Genomic DNA, 15248 nt, shown 5'->3' on the forward strand with positions numbered 1-15248 from the left:
CCCGTGCCTCCTAGAATAGTATACTGCAGAGAGCAGTATCTTGGGTTCCTAATCAAGGTCTTTGTTCTCATTTTTAAACCACACAGAATGTTCCTCTGTTACTTCTTAAATGCTCTAAAACTTTCTGTAATTAGCTCTAATTGAGACTATTACAGTTCCACAGTATGCATCCGATGAAGTGAGCTGTAGCTCACGAAAGCTTATGCTCAAATAAATTGGTTAGTCTCTAAGGTGCCACAAGTCCTCCTTTTCTTTTTACTGGTCACAAACTCTACTTTCCATACTCTGGAGTTTATCTACTTTTTACTTTGTTATATATGATGCATTTAATGCCATATCTAACCAAATTCGGGTGTTGAGACTTGCACTGTTCAGCTTTACAGCCCAGTTTATTAAATTCAGTAGCTGGAGCCAACCCTGCACTAAGATATACCTCCTTGAAGTTGGTGATTAAAGAAAGCATTGCAAGGAAAAGAGCTGTCCTTAAACATTCTTAACTCTTAAGGCCCTGAAATGCCTTGCAGCTAGATGAGCCAAACCCAGTTGGAAAAACAAAGGAAAGATCATAAGAACAAATGGCTTTGTGCAGCTGAGAATGATACATCTGTATTAAAGCCTGCATGTGTGTGCCTTGGGCATCAAATGTAGCATGAGCGATTTGCATTTGTCCATGAAATGCATGCATTTACTTAGTCTGGCAATGGCAGCAATTTATCTTACTGGAGCAGCTCACTTATTTAATAAGTATTGAATAATGAACAATCAAAATATATTAAATACTTGGTCTCAGAACCCTGGTTGCTGCCAAGCTGATGTCATAGATCTGAAATGTCCTGTAACTGAACAAACCAAGAAGGATCAATTAATCTCTCGTTTTTAACTCCTCCCTCTCTTGTATCTTTCCAAAATGCTCTTCTGCTCTACTGGTTTCTAGTAAATCTAGCTAGTTCAGATTAGGCTGTTTTAGAGAATTATAATATTTATCTGATTGTGGGCTTATTTACTGTTAATTTTTTATCAGCGTACAGTAATTTTCATTCTCAAAAGCATTGTTTTTGACTGCCTGTGTTTTTCATCGGTTTTGTAATTACCCTGCAGCTTCGGGAAAAGAGGTGTGTTGATGGAGACTGAACACATTGTACATAATGAAGGAGGGTGGGTGGCAGGCTGTAAACTGTTAAATTCTAAGGGCATGGCTACACTTGCAGATGTAGAGCACTTTGAGTTAAACCAGCCTTCGGAGAGCACAGTAGGGAAAGCGCTGTGTCTGTCCATACTGACAGCTTCAAGCACACTGGCGTGGCCACATTTGCGGCACTTACAGCAGGATTGGGAGTGGTGCATTATGGGCAGCTGTCCCAGCATGCAAGTGACTGAATGTACTTTTCAAATGGGGGGTGGAGTGTGACTGACAGGGAGTGTGTTGTGTGTATGGGGGGGAGAGAGAGTGGGTTTTGGGGGGCTGAGCATGTCAGCATGCTGTCTTGTAAGTTCGGACAGCAGCAGACACTCCCCCTCTCCCCCTCCAGCATTCCACACGGACGGTTGCTTTGTCTCAGAGCAGATAAGCAGCCGTCTGTCAGAAACGGAGCTTTCAAAGGGCATATCTGCATTTCTGCAGCGATTCGAAAACAATGACAAGAGTGGCCACTTGACTTAAGGGGATTATGGGACGTTTCCGGAGGCTGATCAGAGCGCAGTAATGCAACACCTCGTTCACACTGACGCCCAGGCATTTCAGCCAAGACGCAGCAAACATTAATCTTCTTGCCGAGGTGGAGTACCAGCAGCGCTCTAGCTGTGGAGTCAGAGCGCTTTACATGCCTTGCCAGTGTGGACGGTAGTGAGCTAGGGCACCCGGGGCCGCTTTAATGCGCTCTATTTCTCAAGTGTAGCCAAGCCCTAAGTCTGGTAAACTGCCAAATCCAGTTAAATAACTAATTTGAAAATGTAAAGGATGCTGTTTGCCCCTCTGCTGACTGAGGTGCTTGAGTTGACTGGTGTTAGTTCTCTCAGGTACTGTTCTCAGGTGCTTTGAAGATGTGCGGCCTCAACAACACTCCTGCAACATCTGGATGTTTCTTTAGGCAGTGAAGCAGATGCTGAATCAATGGATACTACAGTAATGAAACAGCAGGCTCACTTATATAAAACAATTTGATGTATATGGTTAAATCACACAAAGCTCACTTCTAACTTCCTGATAGTAATACCTAAATAAAAGAACGAGGAATGCTTGTGGCACCTTAGACTAACAAATTTATTTGAGCATAAGCTTTCATGGATAAATGTTGGTCTCTAAGGTGCCACAAGTACTCCTCATTCTTTTTGCTGATACAGACAAACACGGCTACCACTCTGAAACCTAAATAAAAAGGTCTCAAGCTACCCTTGGTCTCATTGGTTGGCTTGGAGCTGTTTTGGTACCTTGTCCTCCAGAGAAATGGACCTTGGTGAACTTGAGCTTAGAGGTACATCTAACCACTGGATCACCCCATTTAGCAATTACTTACTGTGATGTTGTATCCATCTTTTGTCCATGACTTGCTGGCCTTCCTTTTCAGCCTCAAGTCTTGTGGTAAACCTAGAAAGACTGAAGTAGCTCAGTCTGAGGGAGAGGATGTACTCTGAATTGACATGGATACCCTTTACATTCCTGCTCTGGCTGTGCTTGAGTCTATCCTTTTCCTGCACAAAAGTATTTCCAAAGCCCAGGTGATCATAATTCAGCAGTTCTAACTTGCTTGGCTTTGCAACACTAATATTCCTGTAGTATAGTTCTTGTATGCAATTTCTCTCTCAAAAAAGAGAAATTTAATGGCAACTATAGCGACACGTTTCCATGTGGCATTGGTAAGGTTTGAACTCTGGGCCTTCAGCATTGCAGCACAGCTTTCTCTCATGTGAACTCAAAAACAAACATCAGCTGGCATCAGGAGTAGGTGGTCAGCTGCCGCCTCCTCTCTAGACCAACTATAAGCAGATGTAAAGCGGTTTCAGAGTAACAGCCGTGTTAGTCTGTATTCGCAAAAAGAAAAGGAGTCCTTGTGGCACCTTAGAGACTAACCAATTTATTTGAGCATGAGCTTTCGTGAGCTACAGCTCACTTCATCAGATGCATACCGTGGAAACTGCAGCAGACTTTATATATACACAGAGAATATGAAACAATACCTCCTCCCACCCCACTGTCCTGCTGGTAATAGCTTATCTAAAGTGAGCAACAGGTTAGGCCATTTCCAGCACAAATCCAGGTTTTCTCACCCTCCACCCCCCCACACAAATTCACTCTCCTGCTGGTGATAGCCCATCCAAAGTGACAACTCTTTACACAATGTGCATGATAATGAAGTTAGGCCATTTCCTGCACAAATCCAGGTTCTCTCACTCCCTCACCCCCCTCCAAAAACCCACCCCCATACACACACAGACTCACTCTCCTGCTGGTAATAGCTCATCCAAACTGACCACTCTCCAAGTTTAAAACCAAGGTAAACCAGAACACCGGGGGGGGGGGGTAGGAAAAAACAAGAGGAAATAGGCTACCTTGCATAATGACTTAGCCACTCCCAGTCTCTATTTAAGCCTAAATTAATAGTATCCAATTTGCAAATGAATTCCAATTCAGCAGTTTCTCGCTGGAGTCTGGATTTGAAGTTTCTTTGTTTTAAGATAGCGACCTTCATGTCTGTGATGCGGCGGGTTAAAAAAGCATTTTACAGAAAGTATAATTAAATGCACAAATCTGGCAAATTCTGTGAGGCAGCATGGCTAAGTGCAGAGACTTTGATCTGCCATGTTAAAGGTGTGTTTTACTCCCAATCCTATTTAACGTTTGAGGCATGAGACCCTGCTCACTAATTAAGAGTTGCGATGGGCACCCAGAGGTTGTCAAAACAATGCAGAGGGTTAAATGCACTGTACTGATGAAATGTTCAAGGATTTCACTTAAATTATAATGTCTTCACTTTGTCAATTTTAATCTGAACAGTAGCAAGATCTTCTAGTTCTGAATTATGTGAACCAAAAGTTAAATTTGATTGCAGTAAATTTAGAAAACTCACAGAAGGCACAACCTGCTATCTTTTAGTCTTGAGCGTAGTAAGCAAAAGCAGCATATTTATGATCTTATGGCTGTTCTCAACCACAGCTGAAGCTGAAGTAGTGGTACAGCTGTAAAAGGAGTAATGCCAGGCAGACACTTACTGTAATCAGCAGCAGGGGAGCCACCACTTTCCCCTGGAGCCACAATAATTTACTGTAAGGAGTCCGGTGGCACCTTAAAGACTAACAGATTTATTTGAGCATAAGCTTTCATGGGTAAAAACCCCACTTCTTCAGATGCAGGGAGTGAAAATTACAAATGCAGACCAATATACTGACACATGAAGAGAAGGGAGTTACTTCACAAGTGGAGAACCAGTGCAGACAGGGCCAATTCGATCAGGGTAGATCAGAGGGGCATTGCTGGCACATAATGATATGTGTATAACATTAGTGACGTGCAGGTGAATGAGCCTCTGATGGTGTGACTAGAGTAGATATGGGGACAGGGTAGGCAACGAGGTTTGCTACAGGGATTGGTTCCTGGGTTAGTGTTTCTGTGGTGTGTGTAGTTGCTGGTGAGTATTTGTTTCGGGTTGCCTGCTCTGTCCCCATATCTACTCTAGCGACACCATCAAAGGACCCAACCACGTCAGCCATATATAATGTTATATATGCCAGCAATGCCCCTCTGCCATGTACATTAACCAAACTGGACAGTCCCTACGTAAAAGAATAAATGGACACAAGTCAGACATCAGGAATGGTAACATACAAAAGCCAGTGGGAGAACACTTCAGTCTTCCTGGACATTCTGTAGTAGATTTGAAAGTAGCTATGCTTGAACAAAAAAATTTCAGAAACAGACTACAAAGAGAAACAGCAGAACTAAGATTCATTTGCAAATTTAACACCATTAATTTGAGCTTGAATAGGGACTGGGAGTGGCTGGCTCATTACAAAAGCAGTTTTGCCTCTCCTGGAATTGACACCTCCTCATCTATTATTGGGAGTGGACTACATCTACCCTGATCGAATTGGCCCTGTCTGCACTGGTTCTTCACTTGTGAGCTAACTCCCTTCTCTTCATGTGTCAGTATACTTGTCTGCATCTGTAATTTTCACTTCCTGCATCTGAAGAAGTGGGGTTTTTACCCATGGAAGCTTATGCTCAAACAAATCTGTTTGTCTTGAAGGTGCCACCGGACTCCTTGTTTTTGTGGATACAGACTAACACGGCTATCCCCTTATTATTTACTGTAGTAGTCCTGAAAAACAATATATTCAAAAGCAAATCCTGTACCTATTTTGATCCCAGGAATACAGGGGGGCCCCGGTATCGATTCCCCCCCCCTTATCTGTTTGGATATCCGTCACTCATCCATAGGGCAAGGTGTTCCAGTTTACGTTGGTCCAGATATCTGTCATTTGCACGGATCAGGACCGACATGAATCGGAACAGCTTCTCCTATTGTACAGTACTGTATTTGCGTCCGCTGACCACGTTCAAGGCTTATTACCTACTGAGGGCGTCCTCCATGCTCATTAAGGAGATGGCAGGTGAAGGAAAGCCCAGTGTAAAGGAGTTTTGGAAGTCCTACAATATCTTGAATGGCTTGGAATACATTGATGTGTTGTGGGAAGAGGTCCCTTCACAATGTATGAACGGTGTTTAGCACTGTGCATGGCTAGATGCTGTCTGCAGCTTCATGGGATTTGATGCTGTTCCTGGTCTCGAGCAAGAAATTGTTAGGTTGTTGAAGGATGTCTGCTTTGAGGAAGTGGAGGAGGATGATGTACAGGAGTTGTTGGAGTCTCATGCTGAGCAACTGACAAATGAGGAACTGATTGAGCTGGACCAACAACGGATATCCGAAGAAAGCAAGGACAATGATGTAGGGCTGGAAGCCAGGAATCTGACGACAAAGAATCTCTCCTGTTTCTTTGGATTGCTGGATGAGATGACGGAAATCATATAGAGCAGTGATACTTTTTGTGAACGGTCTGCCAAAGTCTCCAGGGCTCTCAGTGATGTAATGTCTTGCTAAAGGGAGATCTCTCGTTCAGAGATTCACACAGGAGAGCAGATGTTGATAAAATCCTTTTTTTAAGACTTCTGCAACCAAAAAGCCAGCCATGGAGAAGCCAGCCCAAGAAAACCCAGCCGCCACCCGTACCTAAATTTAGCAAAATTGACATTGTTTTATACTGTGTTACTGTTCTGTATTTACTGTGTTAAAATGTTCTGTGTGTTTGAACTGTGTTAGTAGGGTTCTACATTGAATAAAATAATGTTTTATGTGTAAAATGTGTACTTTATAACCTGTCAGTGTAAGAGGTACACTGTTTAGGCAAAAAGAGCATTGTCATAGGTGAGTGTGGTGAAGTGAATGCATCATCCACCTTATTCCATTATTTATTTCTTAAGGAGAAAAATTCCCTGGTATATGTCGTTTTGGTATCCATCACCCTTTTCAAAAACGCAACCGCAATGAATACAGGGACCCCCTATATGATACATTCCAGGGACTTGTTCTTTTTGACTTTGCATCTTGCTTGAGGAGGCTCAATCTGGACACTTGAAGTTGTTAAAAGGGAATCCTCCAAAGGCAAAGAAAAACTTGCCTCCATGCTAAATTTGACAGTTTGTATTTCTCTCAGTTGCCCAGCTAGTATGGGTGTAGAAGTCGATGAATTCAAGTGACCTTTGTGAAGATGGCTTTCTGGGCAGTTATTAAATGGTGTGTAGCTGAAAAGCAATTGCCTAGTCCTTATCTGTAACAAAAAACAGGGAAGGGACTTCAGTGTCCTAATTTGCAGAGCAGCGTAACAGCTCATTCTACAAAAATACTACACTAGTGTCCAACAAATTCAAGAAATGAAATCTCTAAGCTGTGAAGGAATTACTGATTTTATGTCCAAGGCATTAATGTAGCTGAAATCATAATAATATGTTGACCAAGCAGATGACTTGGGGATTAGTTAAGAGTTTGACTGTTGCTGGCCCTCTTACATGTGGAATATAGTAAATACTGAAGCAGCTTGTTGGCAGTACAGACAGAGTTGCATCAGCTGCCTTGTTTGTGTTTGATTAATCTCTGGCTGAGAAGACATTTCATTTATCATACTTTATGGCCTGGAACAATTTATATACTTTGACTTAAGGCAGGTTTTTGGCTATTGTTGTGACAGGGTTTTATACAAATTCTGGACTCTGCTATACATTTGTGGGTACACTGACTTTAAAAGTGAACGGAAACTTTAAGGATTTTGGAGCGTTCTAGCAATGTGTAGACTAGAACGCTGTTATATAACCATGTTTTCTGCTGAGAATGTAGTCTGGTGGGTTTTTTTTTCTCCCCCTACAGGGGTTGCTGACGTCACAAACGCATGGAGTATTTTGGTACAACTTTCCTTATGCTTAGATACCTTTGTAGTCAACTGCCACTAGAGCAGGGTTGGGCAAACTTTTTGGCCCAAGGGCCACATGGGGGTTGCGAAACTGTATGGAGGGCTGGGTAGGGAAAGCTGTACCTCCCCAAACAGCCTGCCCCCTCCATCCGCCCCCTGCCCCATCCATCTCCTCCCGGACCCTGCCCCCTTATTCAAACCCTTCTCCCCCGTGCCCTGATTGCCCCGACCCTTATCCACACCCCTGCCCTCTGACAGGCCCCCTGGGACTCTGCCTCCCGGGGCCCCACTCACTATCCAACCGTCCCCTGTTACCTCTTCCCTGGCTGCCCACCCAGAACCTGCTGCCTCTTATCCAACCTCCCCGCCTCCTTACCATGCCACTCAGAGCGGCAGGAGCTCTCAGCCATGCCGCCATGCTCCCCAGCAGGAGTGGCGGGGTCAGAGTGCTGGGGGCGTGGCGAGCTGAGGCTGTGGGGAAAAGGAGACAGCGGGGGGGGGGGGGGGGGGCAGAGGGCTAGCTGCCCTGACTGGGAGCTCAAGGGCCGGGCAGGACGGTCCCGTGGGCTGGATGTGGCCCATGGGCCATTGTTTGCCCACCTCTGCACTACAGCAATAAAAACCAATTCCTAGGCAAGAGTCCCAATAGGTAAAAAGCCTTTTTTGAAGTATTCTTTAGGGACAAGGAAGGGTAACTTTTTGTGGTTTAAAGGATCAAACTTGAAACTAAGATCCTGACTCCATTCTAGGCTCTGAGTGAGACCTGGAGCACATAAATTAAACCTCTTGTCTCAATTTCTGTATCTGTGTAATGTAAACCCTCCCCCCCCCATTTTGTAATGCTGATGTTAAATTCTGTGTTTAAAGTGGAGTTAGAGAGTTTAAAGATGTTATAGAAAGTGTTCAGTTTCTCTAATCTTAATTACAAATATTCCTAAATATTCTGTTAGTCTTTATTTTGCACTTCTCTTTTTATAAAAGTGTAGTAATTTGCCTACACAAGAGCTAGGTATTTATTTTTCTTCCTGCTGCCTCTCATAGAAATATCAAGGTTACTTAAATATATTAAATACATAACTGAGTTAAAAGTAGTGATATACCAGACTGATGTCAGCGTTCAGTGGTGCTTAGTAATCTAGATGAACTTTCAGTGCAACATCTCTTGTGACTCGATGCAGGTCTTAAGGTCAGCATTTTATTCTTCCCCTTTCTAAAAGATAAATGCAGGGGCAGCAGCTTTTTCAATAGTCGCTGAAATTTACATGAATGCTAGCTCTTTGTTTTAACACTTCCCACAATTTTGGTCATATAGAAACAAGTGGATTGCTAAAATAGGACCAAGTAACTAAAGACCAAAAGCCTTCTCTGCAGGAGGGTTTCTTACTAGAGAAATTTCCACACACTTCAGACTTCAGTACGTAAGCCGTTAAAATATTCTCATTTGTTATTTGCCATATCGTAAAATTAATGTAACCCCAGTTACTTCATCTTCCTTTCACACCATCCTGTCTTTATTTTGTTCTTGCAGTACAAAAATCCCAAGCCTTTCTTAAAGGTAGTGGGTAGGTAGGGTTGCCAAATTTCTACTCGCACAAAACTGAATCCCCCTTCCCGCCCCCCCCCCCCCCGCCCCCGTCATTCACTCTCTCCGCCCTCACTCACTCATTTTCACCAGGCTGGGTTAGGGGTTTAGGGTGCAGGGGAGGGGGTGAGGGCTTCAGCTGGGGGTGCAGGGTCTGGTGTGGGGCTGGGGATGAGAGATTTGGGGTGTAAGAGGGTGCTCTGGGCTGGGACCGAGTTGTTCACAGGGCAGGAGGGGGATCAGGGCTGGTGCAGGCGGTTGGGGCATGGGAGGAGTCAGGGGCGCAGGCTCCGGGCGGTGCTTACCTGAAGCAGCTCCCAGAAGCAGTGGTATGTCCCATCTGGCTCCTATGCAGAGGCATGGCCAGGCGTCTCTGCATGCTGCCCCATCCTCAGGCACTGCCCTGCACCTCCAATTGGCCACCATTCTCTGCCAATGGGAGCTGCGGATCTGGCGCTTGGGGTGGGGGCAGCGTGCGGAGCCCCCTGGCTGCCGCTACGTTATGAGCCAGGGTAGGAGGGGCCATGCTTCTGCTTCTGGGAGCCGCACAAAGCCACTGCAGGTGGGGAGCCTGCCTTAGTCCCGCTGCGCCACTGACTGTACGTTTAATGGCCCAGTCAGCCATGCTGACCAGAGCTGCCAGGGTCCCTTTTCTACCGGGCGTTTTGGCAACCTGGCAACCCTATGGTTAAGCCATTATTTTGGCCTACCTAATTGTCCTGCTGCATTGTTGTACTGTTTAATGGAAGCATTCTCTCCCAACATATGCCTGGACTTCATTAGGATTTTAGTGCATAAATGGGGCTATGTGTATCTTACAGAATGAAAAGTCAACATAATAATTCTCACAGCTACAACTGTTAAAATGACAAACAGAACCTTCAGTGGGACAAGTCACATTACCTAGCTGTTGGTACACTTCGCTTTCTTTACTTGTGTTTTGTTTACCCTTTGTTGGTACCGGGTAGGAAAGCACGAGTGCACCTACTGTGCTTTCCTTATTCCAGTGTAATAGACAGGGCCATCCCTAGACATTGTGGTGCCCTATGCAGCCACTCCGTGGGAGGGGCTGGCCCCAGGGTGGCCTCCGGCAGGGTGGGGGCTGCGCCCAATGACTGTGGGGAGCAGGAGCAGGCTTGGGGAAATCACCCCCCAGCACGAGCTGGCGGAGTGGAGTGGGTTCTGGCTGGGTCGCTCCACTTTCTGCTGCCCGGTGATTGCAGGGTGGAACCAACCCCTACTGACGGGGCGCCGGGAAGTGGAGTGACCCGGCCCCAACCTGCTCCGCTCTTCTCCCCTGGCTCCCAGCCTTGCCCAAATTGCCCCAAACTTCCTGGTGCCCTACACAGCTACCTAGTTTGCATATGGGTAAGGACGGCCCTGGTAATAGAAGTATTGATGGCAGAACTGAATTTTCCTTTAGTCTTAATCACTTTCCGGTATTTGCAGAACCTGTAGTAAAGCTCCCCAACTTTTTCAGTTCCTCTGAACCTTGCGTTTAAGTAAAAGTTTGAATTGTATTGGCCCCTGGGATTCTACTAACCGCAAAGGCAGGAGTATCATTGGAAACTTTCCTCTGGCCCTAGCTCCCTCACCTGCACAACCAGTTACCCTGGGTATTTCCTGTCCATCCGTTGTCTGGCTACGTTCTTTTGCATTATTGCTTATTGCCTTCCTTGCCGCAGAGGGAGTTTTTGATGCTCCACGTGGTCAGCATTAAATTTGTGGCACCTTGAAAATTAATGAATTATGCAATGCAATGTGACTGCATAGAAAGCATGATCCCTTGGTCATGGCGTTCTAGCTAAATACGGAAGAGTGAGGGCAGGAGTAGTGTTGGCTACTGCTGATATCTGGAAATCTAGAAGCAGCTGAACACCCAAGCAGCCTTCTAAATGTGAATTTACTATACGAATTGTTGGCCCACGTCTCCAATGAAAGGAGTTGAAATGGTCTTTGTCATTTTTTCCATTTTGCTTTCCTCCACCTGCAAACATTACCTCAGACATGCCTTGGTTAAGTCTCAGCCAGTTGATCATAGGGAGTAACTAAAGTTGAAGTGAACATAGTACTATAACTCCATGTACTTTTTGATATTGCTGAAATACCCAACCCAAAAACTAGTGTGTGCTGATTGCTGTGTAAAGTTACTTGTTTGTGAAGCTTAAATTATTTTAGATGATGATACATTTGCTTACCCCAAACAAATGTCAAAACACAGCCACTTTCTCTGAATGTCTGTGTGTATTTTTTTCTCCTCTAAGGAGAAAATACTTGACTCGTAGCTTCTTTTAAAAAAAAAAAAAAAAAAAAAAGGCATTACAAAATGAAAGCTAAACACTCCTTTGACAGCTGGTAGAGCAGTTTCCTATTGCTAGTGTGTAAATGCAAGTCCTCCCACATCTATGCCTTGCTCTTTTGTAGGCAAGTAGTATATTGGCTCATCATCAACATGCTCCTTTTTAAAGTTCTTTATTCCTGTTCTCATTAAGCAAGTAGGCTGATGCAGAGCAGAAAAATGCTGTGCAAGCTCCAAGGATAGTAGAGCAAACTCATGAACTTGTAGTGTAATTAGACTGTAAGGAACTTTAAATCTTCTTATTTATTTATGGTATAAATGTTTGATCAAAAGAAAGGGCATGCAAGCCTACTGATCATTAATGGCCACTTAAACCATTTAAACTTCAGGAGTAATGGTAGAAGGTTTTAAGACTACAGTAGTTTGGTAACTGAATTGCTCAGGGAGAGTTCAGAGGGCAAAATCAAACTATTGACTCGATTTTAAAATTGAGTTAAAAGTTTTGTTATATGTTTCCTGGAGTTCACACTCCAATTTGTTTTTTACGATTTCATTTTTCTATTCCTTACATGTCTTATCTCCGTTCCTCCCCCCCTCCCCTTTTTTTGTAAAAGAGCAGCACACACATGAAAGATAGATGCAAATAAACCATAGGTAAAACTTTAGAAAGCACTGACTTATTTTGAAAATTATGCCATGCATGATTTTTCTTCTAAATAATAGGTTAAAAATCAAACCTTTTTTTTTTTTGTTAAACTTTTGGCTATTTGTCAAATACTTTGAAACTTTGTTCTCCGGACATTTTAATGTGGGAGAGCAGGGTGATAAGCCTTTTTAATTAAAAAAAAAAAAAAAAAAAAAGGCTTTCCATTTCCCCAGAAGATGTTAATGTACTACACTTGGTGTTCACTCTGTAGTCTTCTGTTGCTGGGGGGGCGGGGGGAAGGTTCTTTCAGTGCCTCCACTTTTAATGAGTGGTGAATTGAAAAAACTGTGCTGAAAGAATTATAGACAAATTAGGAGCTGTTTGAAATGCTGAACCTTGATGTAAATTCTTTTGATTTCAGGCAAAAGCAAAGAAGCAGAGATAAAGAGGATAAACAAAGAACTAGCAAACATTCGGTCAAAATTTAAAGGTAAGCGTATTTTAAGTACCTTCAGATCTTTACCTTGTCTTTTACCCTATACTCTGTTCTCTCATCTCATCATGTGATTGTTTTCTTTCTGTCTTGTCTTTTTCATTTTTCTTCCTTGTTCTGGTCTCAAGTGAGCAAAATGCTAGTGTCATCTGTCAAAATATAATACTGAAAACTGAGCAATTGTCCATTCTAAATGATCTGTCAGCCTGTGGAACTCCTTGCCAGAAGATGTTGTGAAGGCCAAGACTAGAACAGGGTTCAAAAAAGAACTAGATAAATTCATGGAGGATAGATCCATCAATGACCTTTTAACGGAACTTCTAAAATTAGGTTCAACATAAGCAGTTCTAAATTTTAATATAGTAATAAAACATGAGCAATACTAAGCATTCTTATAAAGTGAAGGCTAGAGAACACTTAGCTTCCATGCTATGTAGTGTTAAAACTATGCCTTGAGTGTATATTTAATACATCATATATACCTATAATTGTAATCTCATCCAAGGTTCCTAAACATTCTGAATTTAAGTGTGTGGTTTGTGGAGTTGCTAGTGGCTGCTGCCATTTCCTAATGCAGTGTTTCACCAGCAGTGTCTTCACTCAATAAATGTTTATATTGACTTGTTGTACTGAGGGCTGCATTTATGACAATAGTAATGTGTAATTGGGTGAAAGTTGTCTGCATCTCCGAATTTACTATATGGTAAACCTGTTCTTAAGGCTTTTCTCAAAAGCTCCCCAAAAGTCTTTCATTCTCTGTCAAAAGTAGTGCTATTTCTAATCAGAGTAATCACTTGTTCACTTAACGTTTGTCTTAAAAACACCCCCCTCGAACAACAAAAGTTTTGTTGATGAAAAGCACCAGTGTGCTCCCAGCATGGAATATTCATATGCCGCAGGCCTCAGTGAATAGCTAGGAGATCCTGGTGTGCACATTTTACTGCCTGCAGTATATTTCAAACTTAGTAGATACAGCACTTCTGGGCTCTGCTCTCTTGATAACCTTGCAATAGTCCAAAGTTTTGGTGTGTTTAAAACTGTAAAAGCAGTGGACTTCAGATTTGTTTAGCTGGGTTGTTTTATCAGGCAAAGTCTCTGGACATGAAGCATCTTGTTAGTAAAGCATGTTGGGGAGCAAGCAGACTCTAGTTGACATGCTAATTAACAGACTTCTTTTGGAGAAACAAGTGTCTAGGCAAAAAGAAAAGGAGTACTTGTGGCACCTTAGAGACTAACCAATTTATTCTCAAATAAATTGGTTAGTCTCTAAGGTGCCACAAGTACTCCTTTTCTTTTTGCGAATACAGACTAACATGGCTGTTACTCTGAAAACTGCAGTGACAGTACATCAGTGCAATAATTTTCTTCAATGAGAAGTGACAATCACAAGATTGCATTATATTAGAGCATCAAACCTTTTTATCAATGCTAATATGTTCTGTACGTGCTCAGACCTGGAGGCAAACGATATCAGTATAATTGGAGCCAGAAGTGATCCTAAGCCTTGTCTACAATTGTTGATAATGGGTGGTGTTTCTGTAGACTTGGCTAAACAGTCTTATACTTATGCTTTGAACCTTGTCTGCAGTAATACTACCATAGTCCGCCATAGCACTGGTTATAGTGGTTTTGATGCAGGTACAGAATGGTGTATAGGCAAGGCTCTGAGTGTTCATGATTGTATTTCTCCCCCTTGTAAATCCTTGGTATTGTCCTAATAGCCATTTACAAACTGACTTGCAGCAGGTTCTGTGCAGATAATGACAGGGTAATAGAAGTATGTTCTGAACTTCATATAATTACTAGGTTATACAGTCCAGATAGCATGGTTGAATGCTTGGCTTATTCAGTTCTTTGACAATCTGTTTAGTGTTGGCGTAAATTCTGTTTGATGTGAGGTTTTGCATAGCCCACCATATTGCTGATGTAATCTCATCCAGTTCTATTTGTGCCATTTCTGGAAAAGTCACATTAATGTACATCTTCTCAGCTCTTCACCCCAGCTTCTGCAGACATGGTTATCAGACATATGGTGTTGGCTAATGCTTGTTGCTAATACCGAAATATGTAACACAGTGCTAATCAATGGCCAAATTTTCCCTAACAAGTTATTTTCAAAATATTAAATTTTGACTCTACTTAATCATTAAGTTAAGATTACTGTGTCTCTTAAATTTTTAACTATTCCAACATTTTAAAACACAAATTAGAACTCAAATCATGGTTCTAAAATCCACTCAGCACCTATTCTGATCATGTATCCCTACTAACCTTCTACCAATGAGCTAGACATACTTTTACATGCTTACCCTATCTAGATTTCCAGTATGGGCCACAGGCTGCCACCATCTCTACTCTCTACTGTACACTGCCAGCTGAACAGTCCACCTGCTATTTATGGGCCCCAGTCTCATGTCAGAACCATTGCGTCAGGCATGGTAACTTCTTTCAGATTATCTATCCTTCATTCCAAACACATCCTTCTTTATCTGCCATCCCTTGTGGGCCATAGAGTTCAAGAACCTGATATCTCCGTATGTGGCTGGAAAACTAGCTCTAGTCAGTGTGTTTGGCCTTCATTCTCCTCCTAGTTCAAAGATCTATTTTTAGCATGTTTACAATGGAATATCCTGTACATTGAAAGGAGAGACTTCTGCTTTAGGGCTAGAGGCTCACTTAAGTATCTCCACTTTCTAAGAAATAAGAAATGTCCTCAGTTTCTTTTAGAGCTAGTCAAGACTTATTATTAAAATGTTAGACTTTCTGGCCAAAT

At 42.8% G+C, this 15248-nt stretch overlaps 1 protein-coding gene across 6 annotated transcripts in view; it reads left to right on the top strand.

Annotated features, from left to right (window-relative positions):
* AP2A2 (adaptor related protein complex 2 subunit alpha 2) overlaps positions 1 to 15248 on the top strand; it is a 108151-nt gene that overhangs the window by 23196 nt on the left and 69707 nt on the right. For all 6 annotated transcript variants that reach the window (XM_077818243.1, XM_077818242.1, XM_077818248.1 and 3 more), the window contains exon 2: positions 12404 to 12472. In XM_077818243.1, the coding sequence (XP_077674369.1) occupies positions 12404 to 12472 (69 nt within the window). The remainder of the gene's footprint in view (positions 1 to 12403; positions 12473 to 15248) is intronic.

Source organism: Eretmochelys imbricata, chromosome 6, assembly GCF_965152235.1.
Source record: "Eretmochelys imbricata isolate rEreImb1 chromosome 6, rEreImb1.hap1, whole genome shotgun sequence".
NCBI classification, from domain to species: Eukaryota; Metazoa; Chordata; order Testudines; family Cheloniidae; genus Eretmochelys; species Eretmochelys imbricata.